At 36.9% G+C, this 22,298-nt stretch overlaps 1 protein-coding gene across 1 annotated transcript in view; it reads left to right on the forward strand.

Moving 5' to 3' along the window:
- Nucleotides 1-22,298, forward strand: part of CPA3 (carboxypeptidase A3) — a 29,487-nt gene that overhangs the window by 1,628 nt on the left and 5,561 nt on the right. The window contains exons 3-10 of the mRNA XM_023215391.2: nt 2,033-2,157; nt 10,618-10,720; nt 10,818-10,919; nt 11,964-12,065; nt 13,708-13,818; nt 14,694-14,784; nt 15,801-16,003; nt 18,276-18,360. Coding sequence (XP_023071159.1) covers nt 2,033-2,157; nt 10,618-10,720; nt 10,818-10,919; nt 11,964-12,065; nt 13,708-13,818; nt 14,694-14,784; nt 15,801-16,003; nt 18,276-18,360 — 922 coding nt within the window. The remainder of the gene's footprint in view (nt 1-2,032; nt 2,158-10,617; nt 10,721-10,817; nt 10,920-11,963; nt 12,066-13,707; nt 13,819-14,693; nt 14,785-15,800; nt 16,004-18,275; nt 18,361-22,298) is intronic.

The raw sequence follows: 22,298 nt of genomic DNA on the forward strand, positions 1-22,298 counted from the left end.
TTCAAGTGATTCACCTGCCTCAGCTTCCCTATTAGCTGGGATTACAGGTGCCCACCACCATCCCCAGCTAATTTTTGTGTTTTTAGTGAAGATGGGGTTTTGCCACGTCGCCCAGCTGTTCTCAAACTCCTGACCTCACAGGCGTGAGCCACCGTGCCCAGATAGAAGCATTTTCTGTTGGTATTCGTATAGCATTCAAAACCTTTTATGATCGGCCAAACTACCAGCCTCTTCAATATCCTGCTCATCCACCTTCTTCCGCACCCTTCAAGCCCCATAAACACCAAAATCTCACCCACCGTGGCCCTGTACACCTTTTCTCATGAGGAATATGTTTCTCTCCATTTTGACCTGGGTAAGTCCTACTTATTTCTCAAGATCTGACTCAGGCAGTGTCTCCTGTAGGAAGTCTCCTCTGTTCATCAACTCTCATGACTCAGTTTTGGCTGCTCCTTGTGCTCCTAGAACACCAGATCCTTCCTCTGGCATTGGTTAACACGTGGGAAACATGCATGTCTGACTGTGTTCCACACAAAACCTTTCGCGTCTAAAATGTCCCTTATTGGTCTCTACAACTGTGGCACCCAGCTCTGTGTCTTGTGCTTAATAAATGAAAGTTCACTAAGCTCTAAGCTCCTGTGGCACATTACCCTGCTAGAACAGAGAAATGTCTATTTTGACAAGTTGGCTCTGCCTAACTTGCCTTTGCGTCACACTATATCTCTCATATGTCCAACTCATGCTGCAACTTTTTGATCAAAATAAACAAACATTGGTTGGGTCATAGCAGCCTCATATTGTCGCTTGATTGACCTAGAAGTAGAGGGGGTCTCAACTAAGAAACAGCCAGGCAGACCTGGACACATGCACAAGCAGAGGTGGAAATTGAGCTTTTCCTTCACATTTCCCAGGCTGGGGACTTGTACTTCATTTAGTTTCACAATTGAGTATGATTTTGAAGAACCACAAGAACTGGACTCTTTTCAATGTTTGTTTTTGTTTTTGTTTTTGCTTTTGTTTTTTGTTGTTTTTTGAGATGGAGTTTTGCTCTTGTTGCCCAGGCTGGAGTGCAATGGCGAGATCTCAGCTCACTGCAACCTCCGCCTCCCAGATTCAAGCAATTCTCCTGCATCAGCCTCCCAAGTAGCTGGAATTACAGGCATGTGCCACCACGCCTGGCTAATTTTGCATTTTTAGTAGAAACGGGGTTTCTCCATGTTGATCAGGCTGGTCTCGAACTCCTGACCTCAGGTGATCCTCACCTCAGCCTCCCAAAGTGCTGGGATTACAGTTGTGAGCCACGACGCCCAGCCTCGAAGTTATTTTGATCTGAATTCTATACTTCTGAGGTCATATACCAAATTTTTGAGATTGTCAGCTAGAGGAAGAGAAATGAAAAAAAAAAATCTGCACCTGTTAAATGTCTTCATGCCCCAGACCTCAGACCTGTTTCACAATCTTCACAACACTTCCCAGTGAACTCTCATTTGCCCCATTGTTTTAGGAGAGAGGACTAAAATTTAAAGAATCTTTGTAACTTGTCCAAGGACATATTGCTAGAAAAATGACATTCCTGGGGGACTATGCCGACTGTCAGATACAAGACTTTCAGGATTTCCAGAGTTTATAGGGACATCAGGTTCTGAGGACTAACTAACCAGATATTTAATTTAAATTTCCAATTAGAGCCAGATGATGTGACTAGATCAATTGTGATCCCATTCAACCCCAAAATTGTGGAAGAAAAAAATTAACCAAAAGAGCTGCCCATCCTTTTTAACTTGATAGACCTGAAGTCCTAAAAAAAAAAAAAGTGATCAGGCACTAGGAAGGTTTCTTTCCTCCTCCCTAATATTCAACAGTTCTTAAGTACCTTTGCAAAAATCACATAAGCTTATTAGAAGAAGGGTCTATGTCTTAGCTATGCTGAGCCCCAAATTCCTTTCACAGAGTATGAGACATGATCATTTCTTAATCAATATGTGTTGGGTAAGCAAATAAACTCTGACTAACATTGAGCTTATCTCTGCAGCTTGACTTCTGGTATCCAGGTGCCACCCACCACGTAGCTGCTAATATGACGGTGGATTTCCGAGTTAGTGAGAAGGAATCCCAAGCCATACAGTCTGCCTTGGATCAAAATAAAATGCACTATGAGTAAGTCCTTGGCAAATTGAAATGTGTTGGATATTCAAAGCTTTGGGAGCCTTGAAGTAGAAGAAAGTATTACAATGGAACTATGTTTAATTGGGTCCCCTAAAACAAAAGCTCTTTCTGTAAGATACAGATCACAGCTACTTCCAAACACATTAGCGAAGCCTGTTTACAGAGGTGATAGAATCAAACTTGGCAGTTCAACATCTACCTTACATTTGCTCTTAGCTAGAATAATAACAATTACCTATATCTACCATCTCCAAAACCAGCCCCTCGTAGGCACGGAGCCCACATGAGCAGGCATGAATGGGTTAGCCACACGCCATCACTACCGACAGGTAATCGGCCCAGAGCTCATGAGCTACTGGTACTGGTCTCCTTTTATGTATTTAAATTTTCCTGATACATAAAAGGAGACCAAAAAAACAAAAACCATTGGTATGTCAGAAATACAGCAATAAATAATTCTTTACGAAAAAAATTCTTCCTCAGAGAAAGCACAAGTAGAGCAGTCGAATAAGGTTTAAATCAAAGAGAAAAGAATCTCAAATAGCCAAAGATGCAGAAATGAGTCATTCTGGCCCCACGGAGAAATAAGAGAAAATTTGAATATATTAAGCAGCAATCATGGGCCATGCACAGTCTGGGCCCTGGACAGTGAACGAGAAGGGAGCCCAGCAATGAATATCATAAATCAATGCATAATTTAGAAATTAAAATGTGTCAGCTGGTTCATGCCTGTAATCCCAGCACTTTGTGAGGCCAAGGCAGGTGAATCATGAGGTCAGGAGTTAGAGACCAGCCTGGCCAATATGGTGACACCCCATCTCTACTAAAAATATAAAAATTACCCGGTCATGGTGGCATATGCCTGTAGTTCCAGCTACTTGGGAGGCTGAGGTAGAAGAATCGCTTGAACCCAGAAGGCAGAGGTTGCAGTGAGCCGAGATAGCACCACTGCACTCCAGCCTGAGCGACACAGCTAGACTCCATCTCAAAAAAAAAAAAAAAAGAAAAGAAAAGAAAGAAAGAAAATGTGTTTTTATACTTTCAAACATTTCATAGCTTCATGTACAGAGGGGTCCAATTTTAACTTCCCCAGGCCACGTCATGCCAGGATTCCCGTTTATTGAGACCCTCGTTGTCAAAACACTGCTAAACACTAGTTCACCATTTTTTTTTTTTTTTTTTTTTTTTGAACTTGCCATTTTATACCTCTGTTACCTGACTTGGTGCTTTAACTCAAAAGGTCTGCTTCTGGCTGAGATAAAGAAAGATCCTATTGATGTCAGTGATGTTATATTGCAGAGCAGGATTTACTACTGCTCACCATAACTTGATTGTATTTATGATATTGCTACAATATCTCAAATAAATATAAACTCTATTGAAATTTAAAAATCACATACATAGGACAAGCAAGCAAAAAACATTCTTATTCATGGCTTTAAAGGTAACATTCTATTATTTGTGATGGCTATTGATGACTGTTTTTCAGTTTTGTTACTGTTTCAAGAAGGTTGTGGTACAAATGTAAAAGTTAACAAATTGAAAATACGTAATTCAAAATTGATACCACTTTTTCACTCTTTTAAATTAATATACTGATATAGGTTTTTCTGTGCTTTTATAAATTGCATCATTAAACTTAGACACTTCGAAAATATAACTACAAGACTGTGGAAATTTGTATTACATTATCTGTTTACATTAAGGTTCAGATAATGCATTGACTTTTTCATTTAAAAGAAATCAACCCTCTATCTTAAAAAACCCCTGGTTATTGTGTCTTTTTTGTTTTTTTTGTTTGTTTGTTTGTTTGTTTTTGAGACGGAGTCTCACTCTGTCACCCAGACTGGCTCAATCTCGGTTCACTGCAAGCTCTGCCTCCCGGGTTCACACCATTCTGCTGCCTCAGCCTCCCGAGTAACTGGGACTACAGGCGCCTGCCACCATGCCAAGCTAATTTTTTGTATTTTTAGTAAAGATGGGGTTTTACCGTGTTAGCCAGGATGGTCTCCATCTCCTGACCTTGTGATCTGCCCACCTCGGTCTCCCGAAGTGCTGAGATTACAGGCGTGAGCCACCACGCCCAGCCTACTGTGTCTCTTGATTCACTCACTTCATTGCCAACTTTCTAGTGTATGTGCCTAAATTATTACACTCTTCACTTTACTTCAGAAATATAGACCTGGTCTGGATGCCTATGATAAACTAATTCTTACAAAGCATTCAGCCCAAGCTAAAATAAAGCAGTGGTGTGGCCAAATTTTATATAATTTGGCTTGAACAGCAAGGTAAAGAATTAGGTATTATATTTTCCTTAATAGCCCTATAATGCAGTTATAATGTAGAAAATGTATCTAGAAAAGCTAGTTGTTTGGCCTGAGCATGGATAGTGGAGTAAATCACTGTACGACACCTAGGCAGGCAGCTAGCATCCTTCCAATTTATCAAATAGCTCACATGGGCCTTTTTTCTCCTTTGGTCCTCTAGGCCTCTGCTAGCCTGAAATGATTCTCATTCAACTAGATGTCTAAATCCAGCTCTTCAAATTAGTGTGTTTTTCACTTTATCTTATGACAAAGGAGTTTCTTGCTATCTACATCAAGAACCAAAGTGTTAAATTACCTATAAAAATTGGTTTTATCAAATTAAACATGAATTCTAGAAAGTGGCCCAAATCAGTCACAGTTATGGGAAAGCCACATAATTAGTTACCTCCCTCAGAAATATAAATATGTAAACTGATATGTGCAGGCAAGAACTATTTAAAATCTTGTCTCCAAGTACTAATTATATAGATAATTTTATTTGCATATTAATTATACGTATTGCTTGGTGTCAGTCAGTAACAGAAAAGAGTTCTAAGAACTGAAACATCTGGTCGGACCCAGGCACTAGGCTGAATTAAACCAAGGCTGTTGTGACACAATGATTTACTTAGACACCCTTCATTAGATAGTATATATCAACCACTATTTAAAGTATCTGTGTGATTTTTTTTAATTTTTAGAAAATTAAGTTAGTAAGCCAGATTTTATTTTAAAGTAACATACTTGTTTCCTTTTTTATTTACAAAATCATAAAAGTCCACGTTCAAAAAACAAACAACATGGATATACTAACAAACCCAAACAGACTGGAGAACAAACATCAAAGGGAAAGCATGTCCATTAGACTGAGCCTCTGGGGCAGACACTATACTTGGATTCAGCAGTTAAAAATCCTAGTGTTTTTAACATTGTTTACATTTTAGATAGTCAATTTTTAACACTGTCTTTTCTTTGATAAAAGGTTAAAATTAGAAAATAAAGAGTTGTTAATGAAAGGTAACTCAGAAAACAGCTATTAATATAATAAGAAAACTCAAATGGTACAATTAAGTAAAATCTTACTAGGATCCATACAAGATCACGTGAGAAATGCACGAGAGATCTATGCCAAACTGACACAGTGATAATCAACACCTCATATTAATGTCTATCTGCCTAATAATAATGTTCAGTCAGATACAAATTCATATTCCATGGATATACACAGCCCTATCAAATGTTTCAATCAAATCATTCTAATGTGTCATTCATTTTTTTCTTCTGCTTCACATTTTTACATATTACTTACCTAAGAGTATAACATGCATGTTATACTACAACATGCTACATGATACAAATGTTGAAGTTACAATTGGTCATGTGACAAACAGGAGTGTGGAAGGTAGGAAAGCAGGTTCTGAAGCAAGGCTATCTGGGTCCAGTCCCATTGAAGCCATGCATTAGGTATTTAACATTGGCAATTTATTTAACTTTGCTTTACCTCATACCTTATCTATAAAATGGGAATAATAATGGAACCTATTTCATAGGCGTTTCATGAAGATTGACTAGGATCATAAAGTTTCTGTCTGCCTAGTCCTTTACTTCTATGAATACACACATACACTGAAACAGGGAATAACTAGAGGCTATCACCAGATGCTCCATTTTCCTCCCTTTGAATAAATGAGTAGTATTCCTCAAACCTTGGGAAATTCATGTCAGTAAGTGTAGAGTTTGATGTGTGGTAACCAAATTAGGGAGTTACCAGGAGGATATTGCATCTTATAGAAACCCAAAACCATGCTTTTTGAATAGCACCATATCCTGATGTAATGTGGGCATCAGGAGAATCCAGACCCATTTATAAGGCACCCTGACAGTGACTCTACCTTCCTGAAACATCTTTCCCCAGTGCATGCACATGCACGCACACACACACACACACACACACACACACCAGAGCCTATGATGGTCACATACATTGGCCCACAGTTCTCCAGTCCTTCTTTGCTGCTTTCTAAAAGCAGCAAAGGATGGGTGCCTTGAAACTCTCAAAGTAAAATTTATCTCATCTCTTCTCTGAACCTCTTACTTGCTCCCTGATCTTGGGACACAGACTTCCATGAGTGTTGGTTGATTGGGCCAACCATGCACCAACCTCCGAAGACTAAGGAGAGTAGAGTCTGACGGCAATACCCAGGGATTTCACTCCGGTGATGAAGGCGCTATTGCACAATGGCTCACAGCTAGGGTGCTGATGTCAGACCCTCCAGGTTCAAATTCCAACTTCTGTATTTCAACAGTTGTGTCCATTTTGGAAACTGACCAAACCTTCATAAAAACAAGGCCTGATAATGGTACCCAGTTAATCATGCTGAGTGATAAAATGCAAATACAGTGCCAAGAAAAGTGCCTGGCACATAAAGAAGGTTCAGTAAACATTAACCATTTGTATTATTCAAGCCCCAGTGATAATTATTTATCCTTTCACCTATATTTAGGAATTTTGTTAAACAAATTAAGCAAATTTTGGAGCACAAAATAATATTTGAGAAAAAGTAATTTGTTTTCATTTGTTTATGCCTGGCTGCTGGTTAGTGAAAGGGCTCGTGAAAATAACATCTGGCTCCAATTCTTAATTTCCAGCCTTAACTTCTAGTCCCTATCAGCAACAACCTGGCACCTTTCTGATGTTCTCATGCAGCTGCATCATTTGTGGAAAGATTGAACTTCAACTCACACTGTTTTTTGTATGTATATGTGTGTGTGTGTGTGTGTGTGTGTTTGCTGCTGTTGTTATCACAAGAGCTAAATTGATATGTGTAAGTCTAAAAATATTCTTAGATACAAGCTTCCTGTGACTAATTAATACTGCCTTATGTTACAAATCAACCTCTGGGACCATAAAATTTCTCTTCTGCCTGGTTCCTCCACTTCTATTAATGCAGGTGGAGCAAAAGCCATGTGCCCTCTTTAGAGCTTAAAGCAATTAATTATGTCTGTAATGATCACCCAAAATATAATTTCAAACCTTCCCAGGCTTTGTATGAGTTTCAGTGCAACACGCTCCACCTGATTCCAAAACTGCTGCCACAAGTTTATTTTCTCAGAAATCCTAGATTCATCATAAGTCAAAAACAAAGCATACAGTGAGTTAGATATAATATACATAATGTACATAATGATGTGCTTGTCAGTGCTGCTAATAGGAATCAATATTCATGAGCAGTACTTGGTCCCATGTGCTAAATAAACTCTAATTAGGGGAATACGGCATTTGTGTTCCACATCAGAACTCAGATCAGTCAGTCAATCAGCAAGGAGAAACCAACAAGTAGAGGGGAGCTCAGCAGTGTCAGTGTCATAGCTCATAATTATAAGAAATTGAAGAAATCAAAGATTCAAACATCTGCATACCATCAAAGCCTGCTTTAAAAACGTGTTATGACTATAAAATGGTGGTCGATTTTGTGACCCAACCTCACTATTATTCTGAAGTTCAATGGGAGCCTGAGGCCACCGAGCACTTCGGTTTTATTTCATTTCATTCTCACCACAAGCCCGGTTACCACAATTGTAAAAGTTGGAAAGCTGAGGTTCAGAGGGTAACTAAGCCACCCAAGATCACATTTAGTATTATGTGGGCGAACTGGGGTTGGAACCCAAGAAGGTCTGAACAGAGGTCACTCACTGTTTCCTTATTTGATAAGATTTATGGTGATGGAAAGAGTACATGATATTGTCTCAAAGACTAAAATGAATATTAAAAAATAGACATTTTCCTGCATCCAGGACTCACTGCTAACAGCAGAAAAAAAATACATGTGCATTTAGTTACCAAAAGGTGAGTAATTCCTTTATTTATATAGTCAATGAGAAATGAGATAAGCCAAATAAGAAAATTGTTCAGGCAAGTACAACTTCAAGAAATCCTTTTTAACATTTTTATTGAAACATTCCCATTATAAACGATAATTTTCTGCCCTGCAAAATAGAGTATACTGAATATGGTTTACCTTTGGGTAAATAATTATCATTATCAATATGAATTTTCATACTGTGCTATGAGACCACTAACCCATGTTTTCTAAGTCCTTCTGTCTAGGGAGTTTTTCCACTTTTCTGTTTTTGTTTTTGTTTTTTTTTCTTTTTGCCGTCAGCTATCACCTACTGATAACAGTGCACTCGCTGCTTGCTTTCAGCACGTCATTTTCCCTAGATCCAATGCATTCCTTCTAGGTTAAACAAGATTTTTAGAACACTATCTAAAATAAGACAAACAAGGCTTTTTGTGAGGGTATTTGTAAATCTCCTACAGCTGTTAAATAATATTTAACATATTAAGGAATCTAATAATAGATTTTAATGCAGCCATACATCAAAGGACAATAATTTGATCATAGAAATTGATACTGCCATATTAATCCCAAAGTGGCATTCAACATCTTTCTTAACGATGAAAGATAAGTTTTCCTGTTAAAAAAAAAAAAAAAGAATGCCCTCTATGGCTCCTATTATTTATCATAGCTCAGAGAGTTTTCCAATGCAAAACAACAAGGAAAAAAAGAAAGTTATTAAGAAAATTAGAAAGTATAGATACTGGCAGAAGAAATAACACAGAAAATACCCTAAAGACATAACTAAAATTCTTAAAAGTAAAAAGATAGTTTTTTAATCTAATAAAATAGCTAAGTATAATCAAAGTAAATGGTTTTTTAATATATGAATACTGTAATAACCAATTCAAAAATGTAGTGAGAAAAAAAGTCACTCGCAAAACTGGCAAAAAAAAAAAAATATATATATATATAGGCAATCAAAATACATAACATTTTACTGAAGAATCAAAAAGATACAACTATATTATGATCTGTTATTAGTAATAAAATTCTTGTATTTATAATTTAATGTCTATCAAAAATCCCATTTTTTCTTATGATTCTAATTCCTAAAATGATTCTGATAAGATTTTTTTTTTTTTTTTGAGACAGAGTCTCCTCTGTCACCCAGGCTGGAGTGCAGTGGCACAATCTCAGCTCACTGCAACTTCCACTTCCTGGGTTCAAGCAATGCTTATGCCTCAGCCACCGGAGTAGCTGAGACTACAGGTGCCCGCTACCACACTTGGCTAACTTTTGTATTTTTAGTAGAGACGGGGTTTCACCATGTTGCCCAGGCTAGTCTCAAACTTCTGGCCTTATGTGATCCAACTGCCTTGGCTTCCCAAAGTGCTGGGATTACAGGTGTGAACCATCATGCCCAGCCAAGACATTTATTTAAAATAGGTGAAATTAGTCAAAATTTTTGGAAAAAAAGAATAAGAATAGCCATTTTCTAGATACATCTCTATAGGCACATTATTTCAACACTTTGTACATTTTTCTCATCTGAAGATAAGCATAATAATCTCATATGAAGATTAAATGAATTAATAATGTATATATGGAGGTCAGAGCAATGCCTGGCACAAGGTAAGTGCTAAGTACCTGCTTCCTATTATAATTATCATTATTATTCAAGTTTCTCCCAACTCTCAAGGTGTGAAATTATAAGGTATGGTCTGTAGATGTGTGCATGAAAGTATCCCTTGTTGCCTGTGTTTATGTGGACGTAGATGTGTGTGTGTTTTGGAGAAGGATGGGGAGTACCATAGCAGTACAATACGAGCCACATGCATAATTTTAAAATTCTAGTAGACACATTAAAAAAGTAAAAAGCAACAGGTAAAATTAACTTTAGCAATACATTTTTTAGCCCAATATATCTGAAATATAAATATTTATTCTATACAGTATAAAACTTATTAGTGAGATAATTTATATAATTTTTATACTATCTTCAAACTCTGGTATACATTTTACACATACAGCAATCTACTTGGACAAGCCCCACATCACATGTCCTGTAGGCACATGGGGCTAGAGACTATCATACTGGACAGCACAGCTCTAGATAAATGGGGAGATCAGAAGCCAGACACATGACATGTCTAAAGGAGATAGCTAGAGGAGAATAATGAAGAAACAGAGCAAACTTGATTAAAGATACAGGAGAAGGAAGAGAAATTTTCTGCAAATGAAAGATAACTGTGTTTTCCTTTCTCATGATAAAATATGTATTTTATCATTCCCCTATCAAACAGAATCTTGATTCATGATCTACAACAAGAGATTGAGAAACAGTTTGATGTTAAAGAAGATATCCCAGGCAGGCACAGCTATGCAAAATACAACAACTGGGAAAAGGTACAGTATAAAATGCCTGTACTTTTTTTAAATTACCCTTAATATTTATTGTCATTTTCTTTTATTGTAATTTCTCAAAATTGATTTTTCTGTTAAGATTGTGGCTTGGACTGAAAAGATGATGGATAAGCATCCTGAAATGGTCTCTCGTATTAAAATTGGATCTACTGTTGAAGATAATCCACTATATGTTCTGAAGGTAAAAATAATTCAAGAACCACTAATTCTTATTATTGTTCAAAAACATGAATTTAAAAGTTACTTTGTAACACTACTGAGCTATTTTTGAGACAATATGTATTATCTCTGAAAGAATATTTAAGCTCTAGACATCTATTAAAGAATAGAAATGACAGGTGGTTTTGGTGGAACCAAGAAAGTGTCTAGATAAACATTTGTCAGAGATTGCACAGTGGACAAACGTAAACAAATATTTCATCCCACAGCTTTCTTACAAGAGTCTGTGCTGTCTCTGGTATAAAAAACCCTCACGCCTTAAAATGCAGTGAAACTGATGAATGAATGTCATGAAAGGAATTTAAATATGATAGCCTCATAGGACTGTACAACAGTATGTTAGGCATTTCAACCCTGTATTGCTGGAGGGTTCCCTATGATAGAGCCAACAATTTCCATTCTGTTGCTGCTGGATTTTTGCACATCCAAAGATACTGCTCCCTGAAGCAGTCACTTAACAAGTGAGAAGCCCATCCACATCCTGAATCCCCGCCCCCCCCATTCATTCATTATCTCCAATCACCCAAAACAAATCTGCACTCTCTTCAAAGTGGCAGCCATTCAAGTAACCAGTACTATTTCCCTTCCCCACTCCAACACAACACAAGATCTTCTCCACCCCAAGGTAAATATCCCCAGTTTACAAAACCAGAAAAACAAAAGGAAATGGCAGAAACAAAAGTGACTTTACAATCAATTTCTCAGAACACAGGATGTTAGTAATAAAATAAAAACAATGGACTACAAATTTTTTTCAAAATCCTACCAGCTGCCCTGACACTAGAAAAATTTTTTGAAAAATATACATTGTAATAGATTATGAATTATGGATAGACATTTAGGGATATATCCCGTGGTCCCTTCTGAGAACAATATGTGCATACATGGTTCTTAGTCAACAATAGACAGGGGAAAGAATTGCTTTGAGAATATGAATGAGTTGTTGGTCAAGAAGGGATCAATGTGTGAATTTGTTCAAAACAATATCTCGTTTATTTTTAAACAGATTGGAAAAAAGAAAGGAAGAAGAAAGGCTATTTTTATGGATTGTGGCATTCACGCACGAGAATGGGTCTCCCCAGCATTCTGCCAGTGGTTTGTCTATCAGGTAAGTGAATCAGAAGACTCTCCCAATTCTCCTTTGACTGCCAAGTCTCCAGCACCTCACTGAGTGGCGACATCCTTTCCAAACAGGCAATTCCACTTAGCTAGAAGAGCCCACACTTGGTGCTGTCAGGGAAGAAATGCTCTGAATTTTACTCACCATTACAGTTTTTATGAAATTGACACCTTCCCTTCAAACAATTCTTAAATTCAAGCTAAGAGCTTATGAAAGTCAAACTTTTCTTGGGCTATCATATGAAAGTTTATCGTATAGTCAAGTATGGAAAATCTGAAACAACCTTCACATAACCTACAAATGTAACCTTTCTTCAGTGAGCTCAAAACCTAGATATTTAATTTTAATTCCTGTTTAGATAACACATTGGTCACACATGTACTTGGAATTTTCATATTTAAGTTTCCTGAGTGTAAAATAACTCACTCTTTTTTTTTTTTTTTTGAGACAGAGTCTCACTCTGTTACCCAGGCTGGAATGCAGTGGTGCAATCTCGGCTCACTGCAATCTCCGATTTCTGGGTTCAAGCGATTCTACTGCCTCAGCCTCCAAAGTATCTGGAACTACAGGCATGCACCACCATGCCCAGTTAATTTTTGTATTTTTAATAGAGACGGGGTTTTGCCATGTTGGCCAGGCTGTTCTCAACTTCTGATCTTAAGTAATCCGCCCCCCTCGGCCTCCCAAAGTGCTGGGATAACAGGCATGAGCCACCACACCAGGCCTATAATTCACTTTTTTAAAAGGTTCATCTAGTTTATATATTCAATTTCCTTTCACTCTATTGCCAATGTATTTTGACTCCTAACCATATTTTAATTTTCTCTTTCTGTCAGCTTTTGCATATTGCACTGGTGAAATATGTATAACAATGGTTTTCTGGGCATAGATACTTTTTCTAGAAAAGAATCCACCAGGAAGTAAATTGTAGTTATTTTTGCTCTCCCAAATGAGGGCCAAGAGCTCCCCCTACTCAACACATAAAGGAATGCACATCACAGGTCTACAAAAAAATCTCTTGTCTTCAGTTCAGATACACCTGGAAGGGACTTCCCAAGAGTGGTGAGAGAGATTTTAGGTAGCTACAGAAAGTGCATGTGGTTAGAGAAATTTCAGTGAGATATGGGGGGGGGGGGGGGGGGGGGAGTTGTTCAATCTCTGAATTCTTGGATATTTTATTAATGCAAATTTTTTTATTTAATCCTGCTTATAACTATCTCACAAATTCTCTCCAATCTTTTCATATTCCTGTGCTTACAGACTCAATCTATATTTATGTAAAGGATGTGAGAGAATCAATTAAAAATAAGTAGTACTACAAATTTTCCATTTGGCTTCCAATCTTTCTATGAAACATATCCCTCATGCTACATTTAGAACGCTACAGGTCTCGATAATTAAATGCTCCTTTAAAGACTGTTCCTTTCCATTAACGTCATTAGTCTAAATAAGTTAGGTTTTTTTTCCCCTGTAATCTACATGGATTGTTTATTTTTGTTCATTTTAAGGAAAATATGTTTGAAAGCATGTGATCTTGGGAAATGATTCAAGTTATTACTATTATAACCACAACTTTCCACATAATAGCTAAACTTCATACGAATAGCTTAATTTTTTTCTCCTCCTACAGGCAACCAAAACTTATGGGAGAAACAAAATTATGACCAAACTCTTGGACCGAATGAATTTTTACATTCTTCCTGTGTTCAATGTTGATGGATATATTTGGTCATGGACAAAGGTACTGCTCTCTACTCTCTTGTTTGCATTTAGATATTATTTACTGGCTTTAATACACATTGTTATGCATTCAGCTTAGGGTTTAGGTAACTAGTTAATGCTAATTCAGAAAATTATATTTTTTAAAATCTCAGTTTCAAATTAAGTATGATTTCTTGGTTGCGTAGGTATCCTTGAAATAATACAAAATTTTTGCTGCTGAAGCTAGTTATGTGGAAAAATGAAATAAAGTAGTAATTATAGAGGAAATGTATGATTGCATTATATGATATGGCATATCTAGCTAAGAATAAAGTCAATTAATTGATTTTAAAACAAAAACCTTTGTATTTCATCAATTTTGAATAGAATTTGAGGTAGAATCATTGTATCAAAAAAGAAATAAAAGAGAGATACAGATACCCATTTGTCTTGTCACAGTACATTTTATTATCCTGCTTTTGCTACATAAGAACTCTCAGACAGATACTGTCACATCAAGTTATTTTCTGAAAATAATGCTCCAACAGTAAAAATTTGACCTGCATTATATCTGAATCTATATATGGTGAAAAAGCTAATGAAGTTATAATTTAAATTATGGTTAATTTCAGAACACCATTAGTCATCTTCTAATACTGAGAACTAAACAACAGTGATGAAAATTAACTGAATTATTTCATCAAAGCCCAAGGATATAATATTAAAAACCATGATTCTGAAAATACTACAAATTATAAGAAAACAATATTTTTTTTCTTTTTATAATAAAGGGCCTCAAGTTAACTAGATAGATTTCAAATAAAGTTGCAGACACCTGCAGAGAGAATTTGAAATGATCAAATTGAAAAATGCAAACTGATCTTGTGTAAACACTTACATCATTCAATCTGGCAGAACCGCATGTGGAGAAAAAATCGTTCCAAGAACCAAAACTCCAAATGCATCGGCACTGACCTCAACAGGAATTTTAATGCTTCATGGGACTGTGAGTAGCAGACTTGCTATCAAGGAAAATTGCTATAAGGAATATTTAGGCCCCAAACTTAACTAAAACACCTACTTGTTCAGTAAAAATAGTTATGCTTCGAGTGAGTGTTAACTTTTGCATCTGTAACATGAAAGACAATCATCACTACCATTGAGGGATGTCTTGCTGTGTGGAAGGAAATGAGGAGGAACAGACTGTTTATCAAACCATCTCTTACTTACTATGTCTAGTTTGCTAACAATTAAGCACAATTCAAATGTACAAAAATTCAGATAATCTGAATAAAGACCTCAGATTCTTCTGTTTCCTGATGTGAGAAATGTCAGCGGTTAAAAGCAACATAGAGATAGTTTTTCAGATATTTAGTGAAAAGAGTCATCTGGAGCAAAGAAAGTGAAAAAGTGTAATGGAAATACGATAAGCAGAGGCCTGCTACATCACACGATGCTTTAGTTGCTATACAACTATGACTTTATCACTGCATAGTTTCAAGGAGAAATTACCATTTCCCCAATTTATATATTTCTTCTGTGCCTAATTTTGTTGAAACCATCACCTGAGCTTTTAACTGTATTCTGCCATAATGAACATGATAATAGCAGCAGCTATCCCTAATTGAGAGCTTTCTGCTGAAAAAGGCTGAAGCAAGTTTTGCCCAGAGAAGGTAATTCACACCAGCCCCCAGCACATTAGAGCTGGGGTTGAATTAGAACTGGAGTCTATCTGGCTCCAAGTCGTGGGCTGCTTCTGATTTATTATTCCTGTGGCCTTGGGAAAGGACAAGGAAATAAACAAGGCTCAGAATATTCCAGTGGGCTAAGTCTGTTACAATCTGGCATGTGTGTGAAATGTTAATCTGTAGTGAGTATGACACAAGGGACGTTGAAGCAGCCCTGTAAACATGAGAGGCAAAAACATTTAAACCATTCTGTGAATCTATAATACATTAGAAAAGGCAGGAGCTGTATGAATGGGGAGCAGACTATGGTCTCATCCACTTATGTCTTCTGCAGCCATTCCTAATACCAATGACCCATGTGCAGATAACTATCGGGGCTCTGCACCAGAGTCCGAGAAAGAGACGAAAGCTGTCACTGATTTCATTAGAAGCCACCTGAATGAAATCAAGGCTTACATCACCTTCCATTCCTACTCCCAGATGCTATTGTTTCCCTATGGATATACGTCAAAACTGCCACCTAACCACGAGGACTTGGTAAGTAGATAAAAGTTTGTGCTTAATGCATTGACACCACCATTGACTTTCAGTCTGTTCTTCATTAAATAGGGTATGTTGAAAGAATTTCACATTTTAATGTCAAAGAAAAGAACTAATGAAATTTGCCTTGAAGTTAAAATCATGATCTTTAATTTTTCATTGATAAAAGTATATAGATAATAAACTCTCTTAATGTGATTCTGAGGAAAAAAAATCGGGAAGAAATGTCTATGCAAGGCACAACAGTAGCCTATTACGACACAGTTCCCTGTGGGGTTTAAGAGTTACCGTGGGTCGTACGGTAAAACCATGCGTGGAAAAAGCCTAATAGAACAGCAAAGACATTCAGTAGTCCTGCCCCCCAGATATCAGATTTAAGAAGATACATTGTATTTTTATCTTCCTGATAAACTTGGAAATTATATTCTTTTACTATCCAAAGAAGACTATAAATGTTTGTGAAGCTTCCTCACTATGTTATCTTTCCAAAACTACGGTCCATTAAGCACCTTTTATTAATAAAAACTGATTTGATAACGTGAGCTTAAAAAAAAAGTCTGCATATGGGTTCCAATGAATCACAGGAAGTAACAGAGTGAATGTGTGGATAGAGGGATAAATATTTTGAATTGCTATAGAAGAAAATAAATAAAACAGAAAAAGTTTAGTGGCCCAGATCCCATGGTGATTGGCAAATATAGCACTTCCGGTAACAGCTGTGGTCCAAATACTGCCTCACAAAATATTTTAAAATTAAAAGGTTACAATTTTCATTTTGACCTCAGTTCATTGTGTTTAGCACAACAGCATTGAATGTTAATTGGAGCAGAGATCTGAATCAGTCATTAAAATCATCTCCATATATACAACAAAGAAAACATACCAGCAATATATGGCCCATAGTCATTTATTATCCAATCTATGTGATAATCTGAGCACATGAGTTCAATTAATGCATACAAATGTACAGCACTGTGATTTCAATCCACTGTTAGGAAAATGACATTATGGTTTAAAATAAATGCATATCCACAAAAAAAAACACTTTGAGTAAAATGAGAGTTCTCTGCCTAGCAACTAAATTGAGAAAAAGAAAAATTCTTGGTTATATACATTATACATATCATCTTTCAAAAATCTTTATTTGTAAGTGCTAATATGTTAGTAACTATATTCCATTAAAATTCATTCTGACAATCACTCTCATAACACAAAACACTAACGTGTATTAAAAAGTCATGACAAAATGCCATTCTGAAAGAGATACCATAATTAACAACTATTTCAAAGAACGGTCAACTGCCCTTCTTCCCTTGGTATGCTGAAGTCAGATGAGTAGAGAAGATCCTGTAGCAATATGAGCCTGTTAGGGATCAAGGAATGTAAAACATGGAAGAAACTGGAGAAATCATCAGAAAAGACAATTATCTGAAGCCAAAAAATATTGACAGGAAAAATAATGTATATTTTATATTTTAAAAGAAAAGAATGAGGAGAGAGAGAGAGAAAGAAAAGGAAGGGTAGAAACACAAAATGAGATATGGCATTACTGTATATAATTGACAGCATATTTAAGTCTTCATTTTTTTATTTTTATTTTTTTAGACGGAGTCTCACTCTGTCGCCAGGCTGGAGTGCAGTGGCGCAATCTCGGCTCACTACAACCTCCGACTCCTTGGTTCAAGTGATTCTCCTGCCTCAGCCTCCCAAGTAGCTGGGACTAGAGGCACATGGCACCATGCCCAGCAAATTTTTTGTATTTTTAGCAGAGACAGGGTTTCACCATGCTAACCAGGGTGGTCTCAATCTCCTGACCTCGTGATCCACCCACCTCGGCCTCCCCAAGTGCTGGGATTACAGGCATGAGCCACCGTGCCCAGCCAAGTCTTCATAATTACCACATATATTACTGAAAATAAGTTTCTCATTTAACCATTTATTTTCTTTTGATCTTCAAATGCCAAATAACTAGTAAATTTGACTTTTTTTCATCCCTAGTAATTTACATATTTACGTATATATGTATATATGGGCTTTGGTTTTGTTAAAACCAGGAACTGAATTCCGGCTTCACCAGTTGCAAGAAACCAGGAAATAGTACCGTCCACCTCATAGGGTTGTTATGAGTCTTGAAACTCAAAATCAAGGGCTAAGCACAGTGATTAACCTGTAAGACTCCATTAAAAAAATTGCATACATACATAATTACATATTATTTGGTATTTACACAGTATTCTATTATTTCACTCTAACTTCCCTTTCTCTCCAGGCCAAAGTTGCAAAGATTGGCACTGATGTTCTGTCAACTCGATATGAAACCCGCTACATCTATGGCCCAATAGCATCAACAATTTGTGAGTCATTCCTCTTATTTACTGAGCCCTTTCCCTTAATTATTTTTTATAAATATTAAAGAAAATTATAGAATTTGCAATTTAGGTTAGAGCATCTGGAATTGCTAATTTAAATTCTGCTTTTCACAGGATATTCTGAATTATATGTGAATCTAGGTGATAGATTCTGCCCTTTTCTTGGGATAAGATTTTTCTAGAAACAAATTATACTGAACTTTTACAGGGTTACAAGGTCAACAGAAGCTATTAAATCAAGACAGATTTACAGTTTAATTCATCTACCTTCCTGTTTCCCATCTCTACCACCAACAAGGTTGCACCCTTCCAGGAACTGATGAGAATTCACTGGAGCGAGAAAAAAAAACAAAAAAAAAATTAGCCAGGCATGGTGACCTATGCCTGTAGTCCCAGCTTCTCTGGTTGGGAAGATCATTTGGGCCCGGGAGGTTGAAACTGCAGTGAGCTGTGATTGGACCACTGCACTCCAGCCTGGGCAACAGAGCAAGACCTCATCTAAAACACACACACACACAAAAAAAGTAGTTGGAGCAGAGTCTACTTTTTTTTTAACCATTTAACTTTAGCTGGACTCTTTCTTACTTGCCTTGTCTACATGTAAGTATGGTCTATTCCCTAGCTCCCGATAGGAAAACAGATAGAAAATCAGTTTCAGTCCCTCTGGTCATATAAAACAAGTTATTTGTCCTTCTCACTTGCTCCTTCTCGCTATGTTCAACTGAAAGCTGTATGGTGAACTAGAAAGATCACAAGACTCTAGTTCTGTCACTTTTGTTTTACATTCTCAGCATCATTTCTTACTCTTCACTATTTTTAAATTTGTGTTGTCTGTGTATTTTTAAGTTATTGACTTGGATTTCTTAGCCTTGATTTTCTTGTCTCTTATTCTATATATAAGGAATCAGTAATTTTTTTCTGTAAAGGGCCAGAGAGTAAATAGCTTTGACTTTGTGGAGGTACAGTCTCTGTTGCAGGTACTCAACTAGAGCATCATAGCTCAAAAACGGCCATAAACAATAAGTCAGCAAATGGGCATGACTGTGTGCCAATAAAACCTCATTCACAGAAACCGGAGGCTGGCTAGGATTTGCCAACTCCCATACTTTATACTAAATAATATCTGCAAATATTTATAGAGTCTTTACAAGTTAGGCACTGTGCTTACCGTTTGATTTTCACAATCTCAAACCTCACAATAACCCTATGAAGTGGGGAGTACTATTTCCCAGTTATTAGTAGCTGGTGAAGCTGGAACTCAATTTCAGATTATAACAAACAAAAGCCCTGATCTTGCCCACTGCACATACTGTTTGCATGTTTGGATTTTCTATTTTCAATGAACAGCCAAAAAATCCATTTGAGTATCACTTAAGACCATTAACTCAGATCCTGGGAAGTAAGACCACTTTCTACTCTTATAGCAACTCCCACTAATGTTAGTTTGGGAATTATTTAGTAAAAACTACCTTTGCTCCAAACCAAGTTCAAGCTTCAGTTCTTAGTCTCAAAATTTATACAAAATTCCTCATGAAACTTCTCAAAAGCAAGAATTATGTTTTGGATTTCCTCTTAGACCCTATAACATATAGTACAGTGCAGGGCATGGAACAATAGCAGAATTAGTTCCCATAAACTTGCTCAATGATAATGGTGTCCTGGCTTATTCAAAAGAAGTAAATGTGGGTTGAAATCACAACAGGATTGGACTTGATTAAGCCTGCATCACTCTCTATACCAAATATCCAACAGTTTTTAGCATTAAGACTGCCTTTTAGCTTTTAAAAATTTCATGAACAACCCTTCCACCACCAAACATACACTCATATTTTTATTACACTTTTAGAATCTGTGCATTAAAAAATATATATGTGCATATGAATCCATGGATTCCTTGCAACAATTTTACCTGGTCACTGTTTTGAAGTCGCTTCTGTAATCCAAGCTAAAAGTATAAACTTGGAACTGAAAGTCTACATCCTCAGGAATTGCTATGGAATTTGAAAATGCCAGAATCAACATATACAGTTTCTAGGACTTACTTATTAGAGGCTTCTTTGGCAGAACTGGAAAATGACTAAAAAATGGAGAAGTCCCATTCCTCGAGCACATTCATTAACAATCACCTATCAACCAGTCACTGTTAAAGTGCTGAAGAGAAAGTGTAGTGATACAGATCATCCCCAGCATCCACACAGATCTTGCTACAGCCTAGCCATGCTGGGGACTCATCACACGTACAAGTCAATAACAACAAGATTTCAAAATAGATGTTATATATCCAGCTATGTGAGTGGACAAAAAGTAAGCAAAGTAAAGAACAAAAGGACAGACTAGAACATCAGTTCAAAATGGCAGCCCACTTAGTAGATACTAATAAATAGCAGGCCAGATAGGCCACCCAGATACCATGTAAGAGCAATTCCTCTAAGCAAGAAAAATACATGGATAGTCTTAGAGGCAAAGAACAAAGCATTGCAAACAGGAACAAACTTTGCAAAAGGCAATTAAAGCATAAAATAATTATCCGTGTATGTGTGTATCTACAAAAGCATGAGAATACAGAGCTGTGCATAGTATTGCATTAGGATCTCTTAATGAACAAAAAGGAATGGTGTACCTAGCTAGCAGGCTAGTATTTTGGAGCTTTCGGGGATAGATGAGAGGACTTAGGACACAATAAACTACTCTTAAGGAAGTCACATTCTAACTGGAAGGAGCTGATAGCCAAAACTACCATAGCTCCATGCCATCATGTGTCACTTTCAAAATGGAAAGATAGGGTCAAGAGGGATTACTATTCTGTTTAACTGTGCAGCATTATTTAAAATTTTTATTATATTATACTAAAACATTTAAAGCATTGAGATTTAGAAAGAATTGCCTTTGTCCTGCAGTGCTGTAGCAGCTTGATAAATGATCAAGATTTCTAGGACAGACTGCTTTAATAAAGCATCTGATAGAATGTTAATCAAACATTCATGAGAAACAGAGGGTAGCAAAGTAGTTGACTTGGTAAGAATAAAAAATAAAAACATGATTAAAGTTTAGTCATTCCAATAACCTGATGTCACTTAACTTGTCCCCAGATTTAGGAGCAGCATCTAGCATTTGTCAGTGATTTCCTCTCTTTGACTTGATGAAGACAGAAAAAAAGGCACTGGGGGAGCATTTTTTAAACCCAACTTATGGAGGATCTCTGGACTTCAGAAAAAAAATATGTTTGCTATTTGAACATGAGAGGCAAACATATCAGATAAGTTAAAATCATACATTTTGAAACCAGGGAGAAACACAGGCAATGATCTATTCCATGGTTCTCAAGCCTGACTTCCCATTAGAATCATCAGGAAGCTGGCCAGGCATGGTGGCTCACTTTCGTAATCCTGGCACTTTGGGAGGCTCAGGTGGGTGGATCACAAGGTCAGGAGTTTGAGACCAGTCTGGCCAACATGGTGAAACCCCGTCTCTACTAAAAGTACAAAAATTAGCTGGGCGTGGTGGTGGGAACCTGTAATCCCAGCTACTCAGGAAGCTGAGGCAGGAGAATCACTTGAAACTGGAAGGCGGAGGTTGCAGTGAGCCCAGATCGCACCATTGCACTCCAGCCTGAGTGAAAGAGCGAAACTCCATCTCAAAAAATAAATAAATAAATAAATAAATAAATAAATCATCAGGAAGCTTTTAAAATGCATGAATGATTATACCTCCACCCCCAGAGATTCTGATTTCATCAGTCTGAGGTGGAGCTCAGGCACTCAATTTTTTTTTAAAGTGCCTAAAGTGATTCTAAGATGAAACTAGGGTTGAGAATCACTGATCTAAACAAAACCTCTCATTTATAGACTGAAATTCAGATACAGAAAGGTTTCATCACTTTAGAGCAGAAAAAAACAAAAATCAGCATTCAAGACCAGAGTTAA

This window comes from Piliocolobus tephrosceles, chromosome 2 (assembly GCF_002776525.5).
Source record: "Piliocolobus tephrosceles isolate RC106 chromosome 2, ASM277652v3, whole genome shotgun sequence".
NCBI lineage: Eukaryota > Metazoa > Chordata > Mammalia > Primates > Cercopithecidae > Piliocolobus > Piliocolobus tephrosceles.